Source organism: Labeo rohita, chromosome 3 (assembly GCF_022985175.1).
Source record: "Labeo rohita strain BAU-BD-2019 chromosome 3, IGBB_LRoh.1.0, whole genome shotgun sequence".
NCBI classification, from domain to species: domain Eukaryota; kingdom Metazoa; phylum Chordata; class Actinopteri; order Cypriniformes; family Cyprinidae; genus Labeo; species Labeo rohita.
In genome coordinates this window covers 8,606,079-8,624,331 of record NC_066871.1, presented here as the reverse complement: position 1 = coordinate 8,624,331, position 18,253 = coordinate 8,606,079, and the positions used below count along the sequence as shown (strand labels likewise).

At 37.3% G+C, this 18,253-nt stretch overlaps 1 protein-coding gene across 1 annotated transcript; it reads left to right on the top strand.

Annotated features, from left to right (window-relative positions):
* Positions 1–1,329: 1,329 nt before the first annotated feature.
* On the top strand, positions 1,330–12,912 carry gpr146 (G protein-coupled receptor 146). The gene is made up of 2 exons (XM_051105951.1): positions 1,330–1,604; positions 10,138–12,912. Exon 2 carries the CDS (start codon positions 10,180–10,182, stop codon positions 11,179–11,181), a length of 1,002 nt encoding a protein of 333 aa, XP_050961908.1. The 5' UTR covers positions 1,330–1,604; positions 10,138–10,179; the 3' UTR covers positions 11,182–12,912.
* Positions 12,913–18,253: the final 5,341 nt, after the last annotated feature.

Here is an 18,253-nt window from a genome sequence, read left to right as displayed (position 1 = left end):
AAATGACAGATTGTTTCGTTAGATAAGACCCTTATATCTCTGCTGGGATCATGTAGAGCCCTTTGAAGCTGCATTAAAACTGCAATTTGGACCTTCGACCCACTGACCACCATTGAAGTCCACTATATGGAGAAAAATCCTGGAAATCCAGTAAGATTATGAAGTGCACTGGAAGAGAGTTGTGAATTGCAGTAAAGAGACGCAAATGATGCTGGCAAGTCACATGACTAGGACAACATCATGGATGCAGTACGTCCGGATTTAATTTATACACAGTTATACTATACAGAACATAAATTTTTAACAATCATTGATTAAGTACTTATTCAAAACGAGTGCATACTCAGGGAGTACGTGATTTTTAGACACAGACATATTATTAAATCAGTAAACCAGTCAACTGCGTGACACAACTGGTCATGTGATCTCACTAGAGCAAAACTCCATGTAGAATAAAACCGTTTCTTTTCTTTGAGTCTGTCACAACAGTGTTGTTTTATTTTTAAACATTTTTAGTCTGAAAAAAAAAAAAACAAAAACAAACAAAAAAAAAAACAACACTATAAATGCACCTTTAGGTATCGAATAACCCATAGGCTTTTGGCTAAGCCATATTCTGCACACTGGGGTAGCTATTATAAAAATCTAAACTAAATTTAAAATCATAAGCATCCTATTGAAGTTTGCTTGTTAGCTTTCACATTCTATGTCTCTGTCTTTTGATGTAGTCGTTTTTTGAGGTTCTTTCTACCAAACAAAACCGACCTGAGTTTATTGTCTATGTAAAAAGTAGGTTAGTTTCCTCATCCAGACTACCGGTGTAAATTGGTCTAAATAATGCTGCGGGATCCATAATCCTCTAACCTGCAGACTCAAAGCTGCTTTTGTGACATGTTTTTGAACGCGATAGTGAGTGAGTGTGCTGTTGAAAGTTGCTGTATGTCACCCCTCCCTCTACTACAGTCGTCCAATGACTGCGAACTAAGCGAAATTACGAACGCTACTATGGCTGGGGCTAAGCTTATGAATATTAAGAAGGTCGCGCTCACGTGACTTGGTAAACTTCAATTGGCGAAGGCTTGGTTCATGCATATGAACGACCCTACGCAGGCGTTGTTCGGTAAGCTTCCAATAGCGAACGCCTACCTAATGAATATTAATTAGATACGCGCGCTTTTGCCCTGTCACCGTCCAATAGCGAAAGTTTGCGTTATGAATATTAAAAACTACGGTTTGTCGTAGTAGGATTGAAAATTTTGCAGTCGGGCCTCTTGAAGAGGACTGTGGGGGAGGGTCACGTGACGTGTGTACACACTGTAGAGTTCAGCACCACTCGATTCGTAGTAAGATCATCAGCGTCCTCCCCTTTCCAGAACAAGCTTTGACGGACCAGAGACGAATATACCATATGCAACTGTGTTTACGCCACATATCGGCGCCTTGATCGATCGCATTTTTACTTACTTCATTTTACACGAGGTCCTGGTAGTCTAGCTACCGATTTGGGAGCTTTTGTCAAACTATCTGAAGAGAAATGTCAATGGAAATACAGCAGAACCCGATGCCTCCGTAGAGCTGTCTCAGTGCCAAGAACTGGTCCTCTGGTGAGTAGGTTAGCCAATACCTCCCTATATTGAGTTTTAAGTTGTTTTTAAAGTAGCATTTAACCAGGTGTGTTTCGTCAGCAGTGATGCGAGAGCTCGCTAAATCAGTCAGAGTCGTGTTTGACACTTTTTTTTTAACAGTTTACCGCTCGAAGTGTGGCTTATTTGTGACAGTGAAGAATAACTGCAACATCAGACAGGTTAAACTCAAACGTGTATTGCCCGGATGAAAAACAAACCAGTGATACGCACTGCTCAGTCAAACGCATCTTTTTAGTAGACTTTTTCCTGTTATATGTGTACATAAATGCATTTCAAGGTCTGTTTTGACATTATAAAGGACATTTAACTTTTATTTTTATATTACAAATAAAAACAAGGGTGGTGAGTCATTTAAGTACTCAACTATGTAATGAACAAATGAAAAGTGGTAATTGAATTTAAATTTGAGGAATCAAATGTGAATTTTGCTTAGTCTTATTGACTAAGAAAACCACTGTGGTGTAGTGTAATACTTACTAAATGTAATCAAAAACGTCTTTTATTTGCATTTAAACCTCATTTGGGACCCTAGATCACAAAACCAGTCATAAGGGTCAATTTATTTTTAAACTGAGATACAACTATTTGAAAATCTGGAATCTGAAGGTGCAAAAAAAAAAAAAAAAAAAAAAAAATCAGTTCTTAGCAATACATATTACTAATCAAAATTTAAGTTTTGATATATTTACGGTAGGAAATTTACAAAATATCTTCATGGAGCATGATCTTTACTTAATATCCTGATGATTTTTGACATAAAAGAAAAATCGATGATTTTGACCCATACAATGTTTTTTTTGGCTATTGCTACAAATATACCCATGCTGCTTAAGACTGGTTTTGTGGTCACATTTGTGTTGTATGTGTTTAGAAAGAGCAGCATATTTTGAGGTTTTTACACATTAATCCTGTTAATTTTGTGTCAAAACAACAACTGGAAAAGCATGACCATGTTGGTTTTATTTGACTGAAGTTCGATCTCATACTATGACACATTGGGTTATTTTGCAATATACCTGTGTACAAATGATGCTGCTGAGAAGTGACAACCGACTTCCTTTTATTGCCTAAGCAACCAAAAACCTTAGGGAGGCTACGTTACCTTTGGATCAGGTCCATGTAGGACTTGTAAGAGGATGGCAGTGTGCCTATGCTTTCTGTTGAAGATCGCAGACGTCATATGAGACAGCTGAGAAAAGCATGCCTCTTTGCCTAAAGACACTAGTGAGCGCTTTACTCTCCGACACGGTCTGGACTGTCCAGCTGGACATGAGAGGATTACATAACCTGTTATCCAATTTTCTCATACAGTTGTCAACTTTGATCTCTCATGTTCTCTTCAGTCCTGATATTTCATTCCGCATATTTGTAATGTTATCAGTTGGATGTAAAATTGGTGGAGGTATTTTTATAGAAAACATTGATCTGACCCCGGTAACCCATGGTGTCACTATTCAGCTTTATCTATGCACCAAAATATAATGCTCACCAGCAAAGTGATGCATAACCAAATTGTGCTATGCAAAAGCAAGAATAAGTTTGTGTAACCAGGAATGCTCTTGCACCGAGAATTTGTTTGTCTCGGTTCAAGACTGCCTAGCGATAATCCATGCACGTGGTACGCAAACACCCAGAGTGATCTCTCCTGCTGATGACTTTACAAAGAAGCGCTGAGAGAACATGCTGTCCCAGGGGTCAGGCCAGCTGAGGTGCTGTCAGGAAGGCTAATACAGATATGTGCCGGAGGTTTAATTGAGACGATGTTTGTTGGTGTTTCGCAACTCCAGGAAGGTATTGCAGGTCATCGTTTGCCTAAACACCTAATGTACGTTACTGATAAAAATTAAAACAATTTATATTTATGAACTGTGTATATATATTTATACTTGTGTATATAAATATAAATATTTCATATATAAATCTAACACATTTTTCCTTAAAATATACATGTATGTTTGTGTATTTATATATACATAATAAATATACACAGTACACACACATAGTATGTAAACATGAACTTTTATTTTGGATGTGATTATTCATGATTAATCGTTTGACAGCCCTACCTTCATGTCATTTTGCAATGTAAAAAAATATCCCGTTAAATGTACAGTAAAAAAAAAACAAAAAAAACTGTCAGCTGTTGCTAGAAATTCGTTGAATAAAATTGATGACATTGTTTCTGGTATTACATGATGGCATTATTGATCATCAGTTTAACATGATGCTAAAAACATGATGCAGTAAACGTAAATAAAAAATGTAACACAAACACCTAATGTACATTACTGATAAAAATTAAAACTATTTATATTTATGAACTGTTTATATTCATAAACTAAAATTAAATAGACTATATAATAAACTAAAATAAAAGTAAATTAAATATAATTGTATGTGATGTGTAGAGGTCGACCGATGTATCGGTTTTGCCGATTAATCGGCACCGATAGTTGATTGGCAGAAATATCGGTTATCGGCAAAAATCCATGCCGATAGTTTTTTCTGGGTTGGGTTCGTCGCCGGAGCGGCTGAGTAGGCCGTCATTATACAGTAAAGTCCCTATAGTCTTTGTTATACAGCAGGAGAGCGCCTCTAGTGGTGGAAATCACTGACAGCACGTGCTGTTTGTTTAGACACGTGACACTGCGCGCTGCACAGAGCAAACACTTCAAAGGCGGATTTAAAATATCAACAACGAAACGGTGTGTACAGTATACTGTTGTGCATATTTTCATGTCATTACTAAGCGATGAATTTGTTGACTAGATGCTGCATTAGTGGGGAAAGGACAGCAGTATACTTTTGCCTGTTTGGTGATCAAATAAAGTCTTGTAGACCGCCGCTTGAATTGAACACGACCCGTCCAGTGTGTGTGATAGCAGATAGTTGTGAGTTCTTCTAGACACAGCACTGCACTTTTGCCCGTTGTGTGACTAACATATTTTTATATTTTGATTAAATAACCACAGATGTTCTAGAATAGAAGCAGTTAAATTGTGAAAGTACACAATATTCATATGTATGCAATTTCAATACTGTTGCCTTTGTGTAGATATTTAAAGATGGCCATCTTTAGCTTGATTGTTGATCTAATGGTAGCACTTTACAATATGAGCCCATTTGTAACATTAAGATTGATAAAAGCTGTAGAATAGAAGTATTGTTCTTTGTTACAGTGTGTTAATTTCAGTATTTACTGATATATTTTAAAAAATTAGTTGGTTTTGTTAACATAATGAACAATTAACTAACTGTATTGATCAATATATAATTAATATTAATATTTTTATTCATTTACAAAGTATGGTTCAGTGGGTTACTTTTTTAAATAATAGAGCACTATTTATTTTCCGTTCAGTATCCATTTTAAAAATGATTGGTCGATTAATCGGTATCGGCCAGTGTGGTCCAGCCTAGTTATCGGTATTGGTAAAATCCAATATCGGTCGACCTCTAATGATGTGTAACACAGGGACTTTTTGTTTTTCACTGTAAATGATATGGAAATTCATAGTTTTTACTTTCGAAACCCAAAAAATGTACAGTATTTTACAGTAAATATAATGTAATGTTATATTGATTACAGTTTATTGCTGTTTTAGTCTTTTTCTTCACAGTAAATAATTTGTAACTTTTTTTCTGTGCAAATTTTGAAAAATGTCTCTCTCTCTCAAAAAAAAACGAATAATAATTAAATAAATTATGAAAGATGTTTTACATGCAGTACTAGATGTCTATATATTGTAGTTAATAACGGAATGTTTACATTTTTGTTTGCGTCATTTATGCATCATTTTCGTTTCAAAAATGCAGAATGCTTTAATTTTTGACTGTAAATACTTGCTCATCCTCTTAGTCTGCTTTGTATTTCCTAAATCCTCGCAGCTGAAACACAGAAGTGAAAAATCTATTGTAGCACAACATGATTTGACTGCAGAGTACTTAGTCCTCATCTTCATTTACTATTCGTCACCTAAACCCTCGCAGCACGCATGCACGCACAAAGCTCAGAAAATGCAATCATGTGACATCACTCAGCCGATTCTGAGAATTTGCTGTACATTCCATTGAGAGGTGCACTGTGCGGTGAAGTGGATGGACACTTACCTTGCAGGCGTGCTTGCTCATGTATGTGAGCCGTGAGCTGCAGGTGTTAGAACGCCTTCCGAAATGACACGCTTTACAGCAAGCCATGATGTCAACTACCTTTTGCACCCACATACTTTAGTCTGCCAGCCTAGACGGTGTTTGGTCATGGTCTTTTGAAAGAGACGAGATGCTGCAAAGCAGGGATGTAAAGCAAGAATGAGCAGGATAGTTGACTATATTTACCATCTAGACTTAGTTTTAGATTTTTTTTTTTTTTTTAATTAATTATTTTTTTTCCTGATCTACAAAATTTACAATACCATTCAAAAGTGTGGGGTTGGTAAGATTTTAATACTTTCATTCAAGATAAGAGAAAAAATTAAATGCTAAAAGACATTTATAGTGTTACAAACCAATTCTAAAAAATGTTTTTGAACTTTCTGTTAATCCAAAAATCCTGAAAAACTTCAGGTATCATGGCTTCCAAAACTGAGAATAATAATGTTTTTGAGCAGCAAATCGGCATATTAGAATGATTTCTGAAGGATCATGTGACACTGAAGACTGGAGTAATGATGCTGAAAATTCCGCTTTGCATCACTATATAAATTAAATTTTAAAATGTATTAAAATAGATTTTTTTTTCTAAATTGTAATAATATTTTATAATATTACTGTTTTCACTGTATTTTTCACTGGATAAATTAGGCCTTGGTTACCATAAAGGACTATAAAAAAACAAATTTTTCTATAAAAATTACAAATTTTACTGACCACATAATTTTAAATGGTAGTGTAGATCTACATTATAATTAATTGAGAGACAACTGAGGGACTCATATGCAACTATTACAGAATGTTCAAACGCTCACTGATGCTTCAGAAGGAAACACGATGCATTAAAAGCCAGGGGTGTAAACTTTTGAACAGAATGAAGATTTTTCTTATTTTGCCTTAATATCATATTTCTTTTCATTTAGTACTGCCCTTCAGAGAGTACAGAAGATACTTACATGTTTCCCAGTAGACAAAATAAGTGAAATTTACCCTGATCTTCAAATTCAAAAGTTTTCATCCCCGGCTCTTAATGCATGTATTTGCAAAAAATCCTGAAAAACCAAAGAATTTGTGGGACCTGAATGTTTTTTTTTTTGAAGAACAGTGAGCAGTTTAACTGTTCAGGAGAAACAAGGGACTCATGAACAACTATCACTAAACAAAAAAACACATAGCTGTGAATCATTCAGGTAACAACACAGTATTAAGAATCAAGTGTATGTAAACTTTTGAACAGGGTCATTTTTATAAACGCATGAGAAAAATTATTTTCTCATGTGGACTATATGTAAATGTTTTTTATGTGAAAAATCTTATTCAGGTCAGTACTAAATATAAAAATAGCATGCATTTTTTATGATCCTCCTTATTTTGGTAAAATAATTAACATTTTGCAGGTTCTGCAAGGTGTATGTAAACTTTTGACCTCAAATATATTATTATATTCCCTTATAGAGCAGCATGCAGTCTGAAACCTGTCCTTAGATGAAAATGTTTCAGTGAATGAAATAACAGTTTGCAACTGAAACTCAGCAGTACTGCCCTTATTTGCACTATTGGTTGCCATGGTCACAGAAAGAGGAGGAAGGGAACAGGATGATGACTGTTTTTAAGTGAGAGATAGGGACACAGGTAGTGGCTAGTCTTGGCTGCTCTATTGTGTTTGCTAGAATAGCATTGAAGTCCATTTGCCAGATATTTTGTTTCGCTGTAAGTAATTCATGTGGAAAAGCCGACATGGCCTTGGAAGCATTATGGACTCAGACTTTCACACCTGCCCTTTAGAAACCACGTCGCCACATCTTGTTTTCCCACGGTAGTCCTTTCTCCTGTTCCCAACTTGTGAGTCTCTTGCCAGTGAGAAAAACAGTTTAGCTTTTACAAGTTTTACCTCCAGACACATTTAAGTATAGATGTGAAGATATATACTGGTAGTTATATACCGGTTAGACCACGACATAAATTGCTGCGTGTACATACTGAGTAGTTAATGCAAAAACATGCTGGATCGCTGTAGGTGTATGACTACAAGGTGAAAAGGGTGAATGAGTGTCTCCACCCACTAGTGAGAGCCATAGAGAGGCAATCCGTGGCTGTCTGTCTCCAGGCCAAAACAGTGCTCTATGACTGTTACGTAAGCAGACAGAGAAACGCTCACTCAACAGTCATTATATCTGCTCAGATGTGCTCAGCATTGTCTGGGAAAACTCCAGGTCTACTACCAAATACATGCTGACGTGCACACGAAAGCCAGAGGCCTTGTGTCAGAAAGTTTGAGCTGCAAAATATTCCTAATACTGTTGTTTTCAAATAATATGGCTCATACATGGAACTCAAACAGAGTGAATTGTTGGATATATTTTGTGGTCACTTGGATAGGAGTATGTGAGAATGGAAAGTGCACTGCATGTTGATTGCAAATATCCCAAATAAACATAGTATGAACAAACAGGTTCAAATTGGGCTTTTTCTTCAGCTTTCCTCTATTTTCTGTCTTTTAAATAAAAAAAAAAGTCCAGAAAACCAGCTAAATTAATTAAAACAATAATGTAGCCTGTGAGTAATCATAGGCTAATACTAAAGTGAGGCTTGTGTTCAGGGAGAGCGTTATGTCATTATGTTTTAATGAGTGGACTGTGGAGCAGTTCTCTGCATGTGCCTGTGCTGTGACCTCACACTGAACTCAAACCTCACACTGTGCATCCACTGCACCCTTGACATGTCACGTCTCATGCCATAAATCTGCATGCCTCACAGTCTCACAGCTGAATTATGCCATCCTTTGGTCACAGCACGTGCATTGTCACGCCCAACGAGTAAAGGTGCTGAGCTGTAGAGGTGGATCCTATTGTTATGGAAAAAAAAAATGTCTGATGACATATAATACTGCTCCTTCTTTTGGTACAACATGAACCTCAATGGCACATGGTAACTGGGATGAAATCACTGGGTTTATAGTCTTGCTGTCCAGTGCAGCATATTGTGCTGAGTTTTATTTAGTCTGTAAGATGCAATGAAGTGGAAATACTGGTGTTACTCCAGATCTAATGGCTATGCCATGCATGTGCTGTTAATGCATGGTTTCTGTTTTCTACACTGTGTGATGATATAAAACAACATCAGGATGTATTTTGCAAAGCCATTGATCAAGATAAGCCTAGAAAGAATAAAAATGGTTATATTTAGCATTACAGATGCACTATATCATTATTTGTCCTCTACGTAAAGTTGCACACTATAAGACATAAACAGCAAGTTTGAAATTATGTACATTCCCATGATACAAAGTCTCAACGGCTTATAAAGAGCTGTTACTCTGTAAGGAATGGCATCCATCTTGAGATCACATGATTAGCTGTGTCTTGCAATTTGAGAAAGTTATGACACTACCACAAATTGTGAACAGTCCTAAAATTTTGCAGCATTCCAGAGTACATCAATATGTTATGTTGCAAATTGCAACTCAATCTGCTTTTAATAAATGATGTGGTAGCTCCAGAGCTGGTGGGGGCAGTAAAGAGCCTGATCCTATCGGATCAGCTGTTTAGAAGGGCAAGATGTAATTATTTGGTGCACCTTTAAAATACAATTTTAATCATTAGTTGATCACAGAAGAATATTGTTTGTGAACTATCCATCTTGGATAGGGGTGTCTAATTAAATGCCTAATTAAACACACCTGAACCAGATAATCAAGATATTCAGGATGATGCTGCCTTCACACCATGTCGTAATTACTGTAATTGCAAGATGACATCAGGTGACGTTCTACTCTGAGCTGCCCATGTTCTCACGCTCAGAGGTAGCACCAAAGTAGCCCCTAAATCAGTGGTCTCAAACTCAATTCCTGGAGGGCCAGAGCTCTGCACTCTTTTGCTCCAAACCTATTCAAACACACCTGATCCAATTAATCAAGGTCTTCAGGATTACTAGTTACTTCTAAACAGGAATTGATAGGAATTGAGTTTGAGACCACTGCCCTAAATGAATCTGGGGGTAATCAGGTGGTACATCTGTCACATGGTCCAAGTTGTAACTCTCAGAACATTCAGAGTTCACAAGTCGTAATTTCGAGTGCTGGACCATGTGAAGGCTTAGGCGTTGACAGAGTTTCCATAGAAACACATAATTAGGCTACGAGTAGATTTTCACGTGTTGTCATTTCGGAATTACAGTAAATACGACATGGTGTGAAGGCAGCTACACTAGAAGCTCCCAGGCTCTGCAGGAAAGTGGACCTTCTGGAGCAGGACTGGACACCCGTGATCAAATGCCTTTTTTTAATCAAAACCAATCCAATCCATTAATACATTGCTCATATTCTTTTTTTTTTTTTTTACAGCTGATTCAGAAAGAAGGATCGGACACCTTTGGAAATCTAGAAATGTGGAGCTGCATGGTTTACAATGAGACGGACGACAATGTGGACCTCCGGCTCTGCCAGGACTTTGGACTCATCCTGTCCGTCTTCTCTCTGGTGTACCTCATCATCTGCTTTCCAGTGGGGCTTTGCTACAATGCCCTGCTGGTGGTGGTCAACCTTTCCAACAAAGTCACCATGACTATGCCCGACGTCTACTTTGTGAACATAGCCATTGCTGGCCTGGTGCTCAACTTGGTGGCTCCAGTAGAGCTGCTTGGGCCCAGTTTTACACGCTGGCCCATGTGGGAGTACAACAACGAGCTTTACATTACCCTTCTCATTCTTTTCAACATCTCCTCTCTGGTCATCATGTACTCCACAACCTTGCTCAGTCTGGACTATTACATCGAGCGGGCTCTGCCGCGTACCTACATGTCCAGCGTCTACAACACCAAGCACGTTTGCGGCTTCATCTGGGGCGGCGCTGTCCTCACCAGCTTCTCTTCACTGCTCTTCTACGTGTGCAACCACGTCTCCACAAAGATCATTGAGTGCTCCAAGATGCAGAACAAAGAGGCGGCTGATGCCATCATGATGTTCATTGGGTACGTGGTGCCGGCCGTGGCTGTGCTTTATGCATTCATCCTGATCCTCCGCATCAGGAAGGAGTCCACCCCTTTGGACCAGGACTCTGGGAGGCTCGATCCATCCATCCACAGGTTGCTGCTGGCCTCTGTGTGCATGCAGTTTCTTCTATGGACTCCGTACTACATGACCTTACTGGTGCACACAGTGGCCGGAGCTCCCGGGAGCCATTCCAACAGGCAGCACCTTACCATATACTTCTTCCTGAGATGTTTATCCGAGCTGCTCGCCTTCTGCAGTAGCTTCGCCATTCCCCTCATGTACAGGCAAATGAACAAGAACTTTTCCCATAAACTCCAGCGGCTTCTAAAGAGGCTGCACTGCAGGGACCAGTCGTGTCCTCACGAACGCTCAACAGTACAGCAGGTGGTCACATGAGGGCTTGTGCCCAGTCAGACCTGCTTTTCCCTCACTGGCACTTACTCCGAATCCACAGAAGTAGAGCCAGCACATGAACCTGGATATATATATTGCGTGCTGAAAGGAAGTATTTTTCTCACCACAAGGAGTGGTATGTGTCTCTGTGAACTTTTGGAACCTCCGTAACACTTAACGACTTAACTTTATTTGTCCATCTCTGTGGTGAATGGGCGACCAAGAAGAAACCACTAAGTGCTGTTTTTGTGTAAGCTATGTCTATTCTTTAGGTTCTGGGGCCTAAGGAAATTCTCAACCCATCTGATGGTCCTTTCGAGGGGGGAAATGTCAAACGTTTGTAATCTGTTACAGGATATGTGGCATAGCCTTCTAATGTGATGCTTTTAGACCAACCCATTCCTTTTCAGCTCAAGGCTACATTTCGCACCAGGCTTTCTGTGTTGTGATCCACAACAGCATAAGCTCTTCAGTCTGGATTGAGTTTTCTGGTCACACTTTCCATAAAACCTCTCTAGTAGACGCTAGTAAACGCAATATAATTACCTCAATTTCACACACCAACGGGCATTACATTGGAACGGTCTAACCAACTTTTACAGCACTCAGAAATAACTCAATGAGACTGATATCAGGGAGCGGGAACGATTGTGTGTGTGTGTGTGGTTGTGTGCTGGCGGTTGCGAGTGTGTGTTCTCGAGTGCTTGCTGCTAAGGTGACGTGCATCATAACTGCACAGCTGCTCGGCCATATTAAATCCAATCAAATGTGTATAGCTTAAGACGAAGCTATAGAAATGATCTACTAGACAATGGATCAGAGTTTTGAGGTCAGCTAGTTAGAGATTTAATCTTTATTCAATACCTTTTCAATCATTAGTCTGTTACTACTGTAATTATTATTCAGGCACCCGTGAGGAAGTGGTTAAAAATTCATTTCCAGATTTGATGTCACACAAGTCCTTTTGATACAATCAAACATATTTGGTTTTTTCATGTAATGGCTCTATGCAGTAGATTATTCGGTAAAACTGCTCTCATTTGTACTGGAGGATACAATTGAATTTTGAAAGTATTGGTCGGACTTCAGTGCTTCTAAGCGATAAATCACATTGGAATAACATTTCCTTTCTAATGTGCATATCCAAAAGAGATAGCTTTTATTGAGATTAGTTGCATGAATCATTTCACTGTATGCATATAAAGAGATATGCATCAATGCTCTTAGCCTGAGAGAAACTTGTAGACATTTCCAGAAAATAATGCTCAGAGGCAGAATGAGAAATAGTACAGTTTAAGCTAGTAAATGGTGTGTTGTTATCGAAAATGTCTTTACTCTTGTTTTCCTGGAATCAGTGGATGCAAATTAGTATATTTTTGGAGAGAAAGCACTGTATGTGAATGGAAGAGTGAAGAAGTGTCATTTGAATCCACTTATGTGTGCAAGGGAAAGAATGTATTTAAAGTCACGAAGGGGATTGAAATCAGTTAACCCTCAAAGGATGAAACAGCATCACATCACAATGTTATAGCTGTTGTTAGCGTGCTAATGCCAGTATGTATCATATTAAGAATGTGTATATATTGTACTTCAGAGATTTACTGGAAAAAAACAGACATGCCATTTTAGATTACAGTATTATTTTCTCAGAGATTTATTTAGATACTAAAGTGTCAGTCATCCTCTGTCCCATACTGAGTCAAAGACTTGTTCAATAAACTAACATGAATATAATCCTGCTTGGCTCTTCATTGATTCCCCACATCTAAGAACATCGCTGATCTTCCGAATGACAAATGATGAAGCTTGTTTTGGTTTGCGTCAACAAAACAGGTATGGATGACTACACTCACTCATTCATACCAAAGAAAATAAAATAAATATAGTTTATGCCACAGATGCCAAAACATATTTTTCTTGCTTGGTGTGAGCCTCAGAATAGTGCCAGGCCCCAGGAGCACAAACCACACTGAAATGTTCTTTGGCAGAAAGATTTTGTTTAGTTGCCCATCTACAGAGCAGCAACAGCCACAGACGTTAGTACTGCGAATCACATGTTCTGCTTGTTCTTCAATTGACAACTGCCTTAATTTCCAAAAAACACATTTTGTAGCATAATGAACTCTTTCAATAAGAGGTTGAGTTCAGGTAAGTTCAAATAACTACTACAAGCAAAAATAATTACTGTTACCTTACAGGTTTCCCAAACAGATCCTCAACGGCATTTGTTGAGTCAATATTTCTGCTGTCGGGCTGGTCAGGAACAAAAAGTGCAGTGTTTTAGTGAGACAGAAAAAGCGTTTTAACATCAAAAAAGGATTGCCATTACGCATAAAGGTCAAACATTTTTCGTTTGCCGTTTAAACAGGAACACACACTTCCAAACCACCTAAATGTTTGTAGAGTAAACTGTAAAGAGACTCTGTCCAGTGTTGACTATTTCAAATAACCTTTACCAAGCGATCCGCTTAGCTGACCTAAGACGCTGCAGTGTTTATGCTCGCAGAATAAGAACTCACCTGGGTTTTGTTATATACTGACTCGCAGTGGGGGCACCTCCAGTCAACAAAGTCAGCGGTATGTGTGTGTGTGATTGTGTGTGTGTGCGCGTCTGGAATCAAGTGAGCTCGGTCAGAGTGGGAGTAGACCGAGGGGCCCCGTTCAGGCCGCAGCACTGTGTGCAGTCTCTCCGAAGTGCCTGTGGCGTCCCCAAACCAAGCCACAAAACCCTTGTGAAAGAAGAACATTCTAGACATTCTGAGAATTGTTTTGGCTTCTGAACACCCCCAGTGCAACATATCCGCCTGTCACAACACAAGAACAACATTGTCCCATATAGAACAATGGATCCAGGGTGAGTATCGGAATGTTAGACAAGGAACTGACCAGGAGACATGAACAATTCCATGTCGTTTGGCATAACGCTACTGAACTTTGTCGGATGTGTATTTCTTAAACTATTTTCTTTTTGTTACATGATGGTCACATACTTGGAAGGCTCACTGTACTTGAAAATGTTGGTAGCACTTTAGTATAGGGAACAATTTTCATTATTAACTAGTTGCTTATTAGCATGTCTACTCATAACATATTGGCTATTTATTAGTACTTACATAGCACATATTCAGCATGACTATATTCTACATTCCTAATCCTACCCAATACCTAAAATTAGTAGAAAAAAGTCAGTTTATGGTTTGTTAATAGCAAGAATTGGACCTTCAAATAAAGTGTGACCAAAATGTTTTACCATACGTTCATTATTTTATATTTTTATTTTATTTTGAAAGAGATTTCTATGGAAGCCTGTTTCCACCACTGAATAAAAATTTAAACAATTATTTTTATATCACAATTCTGACTTTTTTTCTTGCAATTGCAAGTTTACATCTCACAATTCTGAATATTTTCTGAGAAATTAGATCAAAATTGTATGACATAAACTCGCAATTGCGAGTTATAAACTTACGATTCTGACTTTTCTCAGATCTGCGTGATATAAACTCGCAACTTTGACTTTTTCCTCATAATTGCGTGATATAACTTCGCAACTCAATATAAATTTGCAATCCTTAGAAATAAACTCAGACTTGCAAGATATAAATTTACTATTCTGACTTTTTCTTAGATCAGCATGATATAAACTTGCTATTTTTGAGACTTTTGTTCTCAGAATTGCAAGTTTATATCTCGCAATTGTGACTTTTCTCAGAACTGACAGTTTGTATCTCTTTATGAAATACAATTACAAGTTAAATCAGAATTGTGAGATATAAACTTTTATATCTTAGATATAAATGCAATTCTGCAAACATATCAGTCTTTTTTCCCCCATAAAATTGGACTTTATTTCTCACATTTCTGAAAAGTCAGAATTGTAAGAAAAAAAGTAAGAATTGCGAGTTATAAACTTTGTGAGAAAAAAGTCAGAATTGTGAGCTTATATCTCGCAATTCTGACTTTATTTCTCGCAATTGTGAGAAGAAAAGTCAAAATTGTGAGTTAATATTTTGATTTTCTGACTTCATAAAATCACAACTGCAAGTTCATTTCTCACAATTCTGAAAAAAAAGTCAGAACTGCAAGACAAAAGTCAGAATTGTGAGATATAAACTTTTATATCTTAGATATAAACGCAATTCTGCAAACATATCAGTCTTTTTTCCCCTCAAAATTGGACTTTATAACTCACAATTACAAAAAGTCAGAATCGTGAATTGTGAGACATAACTCATTTGTGAGGAAAAAAAAAAAGAGTCAGAATTGCAAGTTTATATCTCGCAATTTTGACTTTATTTTTTGCAACTGTGAGTTTATATTCTGCTATTCTGAGTTTATAACTTGCAACTGTAGGTTTATTTCTTACAATTCAGAAAAAAAGTCAGAATTGTAAGAAAAAAGTAAGAAATGCGAGATATAAACTCATTTGTGAGGAAAAAAGTCAAAATTGTGAGTTTATATTTTGATATTCTGACTTTATAACATGCAAATGCAAGATTATTTCTCACAATTCTAAAAAAAAAAGTCACAATTGTGAAAACTCATTTGTGAGAAAAAAGTCAGAATTACGAGTTTATATCTTTCAATTTTGACTTTATTTCTTGCAATTGTGAGTTTATATCATGCAATTATGAGAGAAAAAAAGTCAGAATTGTGTTTATATTTTGCTATTCTGACTTTATAACTTGCAATTGCAAGTTTATTTCTCACAGTTCTGAAAAGTCAGAATTGTAAGAAAAAAAGTAAGAATTGTGAGTTATAAACTCATTTGTGAGAAAAAAGTTAGAATTGTGAGCTTATATCTCACAATTCTGACTTTATTTCTCGCAATTGTGAGAAGAAAAGTCAAAATTGTGAGTTAATATTTTGATTTTCTGACTTCATAAAATCACAACTGCAAGTTCATTTCTCACAATTCTGAAAAAAAAAGTCAGAATTGCAAGACAAAAGTCAGAACTGCGAGATATAAACTCATTTGTGAGGAAAAAAAACTGACTTTTGTGTTTGAATCAGAATTGTGAGATTACATTTTGCTATTCTGATTTTATAACATGCAATTGCAAGTTTATATCATGCCATTCTCACTTTGTAACTCGCAATTACAGTTCTGAGAAAAAAGAGAAAAAGAATTACAAGTTTTTTTTATTATGCAATTCTGAGAACAAAAGTCAGAATTGTGAGATAAAAACGCCTAGCCTTATTTTTTATTCAGTGGTGGAAACGGGCTTTCATAGATTTAATTGTTTTATACATGTCCAAGACTTGGATAAAACAAAATATCATAATTCCAAATATGAAAAATCAATGTTAAGCATTAGATTAAAAAACTATGACAATCTAAACAAGACTCAATGAAAAAAAAAAAATGCAAATATTTATTGTGTGAATTCCACCATTTTCAATCAAGCTGTAATTCAAGTAGTGCTAAAATAATATTGAATGATATTTAACTGAGTATTCAGGATATATAAATGACTAAGTAGACTGGTGAATTATTATTTTGTTGAATATACAGGTGCTGGTCATATAATTAGAATATCTTCAAAAAGTTGATTTATTTCACTAATTCCATTCAAGAAGTGAAACTTGTATAATGTATACATTCATTCCACACAGACTGATATATTTCAAGTGTTTATTTCTTTTAATTTTGATGAACTGACAACTAATGAAAACCCCAAATTCAGTATCTCAGAAAATTAGAATATTGTGAAAAGGTTCAGTATTGAAGACACCTGGTGCCACACTCTAATCAGCTAATTAACTCAAAACACCTGCAAAGGCCTTTAAATGGTCTCTCAGTCTAGTTCTGTAGGCTACACAATCATGGGGAAGACTGCTGATTTGACAGTTGTCCAAAAGACAACCACTGACACCTTGCACAAGGAGGGCAAGACACAAAAGGTCATTGCAAAAGAGGCTGGCTGTTCACAGAGCTCTGTGTCCAAGCACATTAATAGAGAGGCGAAGGGAAGGAATAGATGTGGTAGAAAAAAGTGTACAAGCAATAGGGATAACCGCACCCTGGAGAGAGTTGTGAAACAAAACCCATTCAAAAATGTGGGGGAGATTCACAAAGAGTGGAGTGCAGCTGGAGTCAGTGCTTCAAGAACCACTACGCACAGAAGGAAATTTTGCATTTCCTTTGGAAATTAGGGTCCCAGAGTCTGGAGGAAGAGAGGAGAGGCACAGAATCCACGTTGCTTGAGGTCCAGTGTAAAGTTTCCACAGTCAGTGATGGTTTGGGGTGCCATGTCATCTGCTGGTGTTGGTCCACTGTGTTTTCTGAGGTCCAAGGTCAACACAGCTGTATACCAGGACGTTTTAGAGCACTTCATGCTTCCTGCTGCTGACCAACTTTATGGAGATGCAGATTTCATTTTCCAACAGGACTTGGCACCTGCACACAGTGCCAAAGCTACCAGTACCTGGTTTAAGGACCATGGTATCCCTGTTCTTAATTGGCCAGCAAACTCGCCTGACCTTAACCCCATAGAAAATCTGTGGGGTATTGTGAAGAGGAAGATGCGATATGCCAGCCCCAACAATGCAGAAGAGCTGAAGGCCACTATCAGAGCAACCTGGGCTCTCATAACACCTGAGCAGTGCCACAGACTGATCGACTCCATGCCACGCCGCATTGCTGCAGTAACTCAGGCAAAAGGAGCCCCAACTAAGTATTGAGTGCTGTACATGCTCCTACTTTTCATGTTCATACTTTTCAGTTGGCCAAGATTTCTAAAAATCCTTTCTTTGTATTGGTCTTAAATAATATTCTAATTTTCTGAGATACTGAATTTGGGGTTTTCATTAGTTGTCAGTTATAATCATCAAAATTAAAAGAAATAAACACTTGAAATATATCAGTCTGTGTGGAATGAATGTACACATTATACAAGTTTCACTTCTTAAATGGTATTAATGAAATAAATCAACTTTTTGAAGATATTCTAATTATATGACCAGCACCTGTATATAGACTGCTGAACATTGTTAACTATGTTTTAATTATGAAAAGCATGAAGTTTAAGAAAGTTTACTTTCCAAGAGTCCACAAGGCCAAAATTTCCATAGT

Excerpts from the sequence above, each read along its gene's own strand:
- gpr146 (XM_051105951.1), top strand. The coding sequence starts at position 10,180 with ATGTGGAGCTGCATGGTTTACAATGAGACGGACGACAATGTGGACCTC.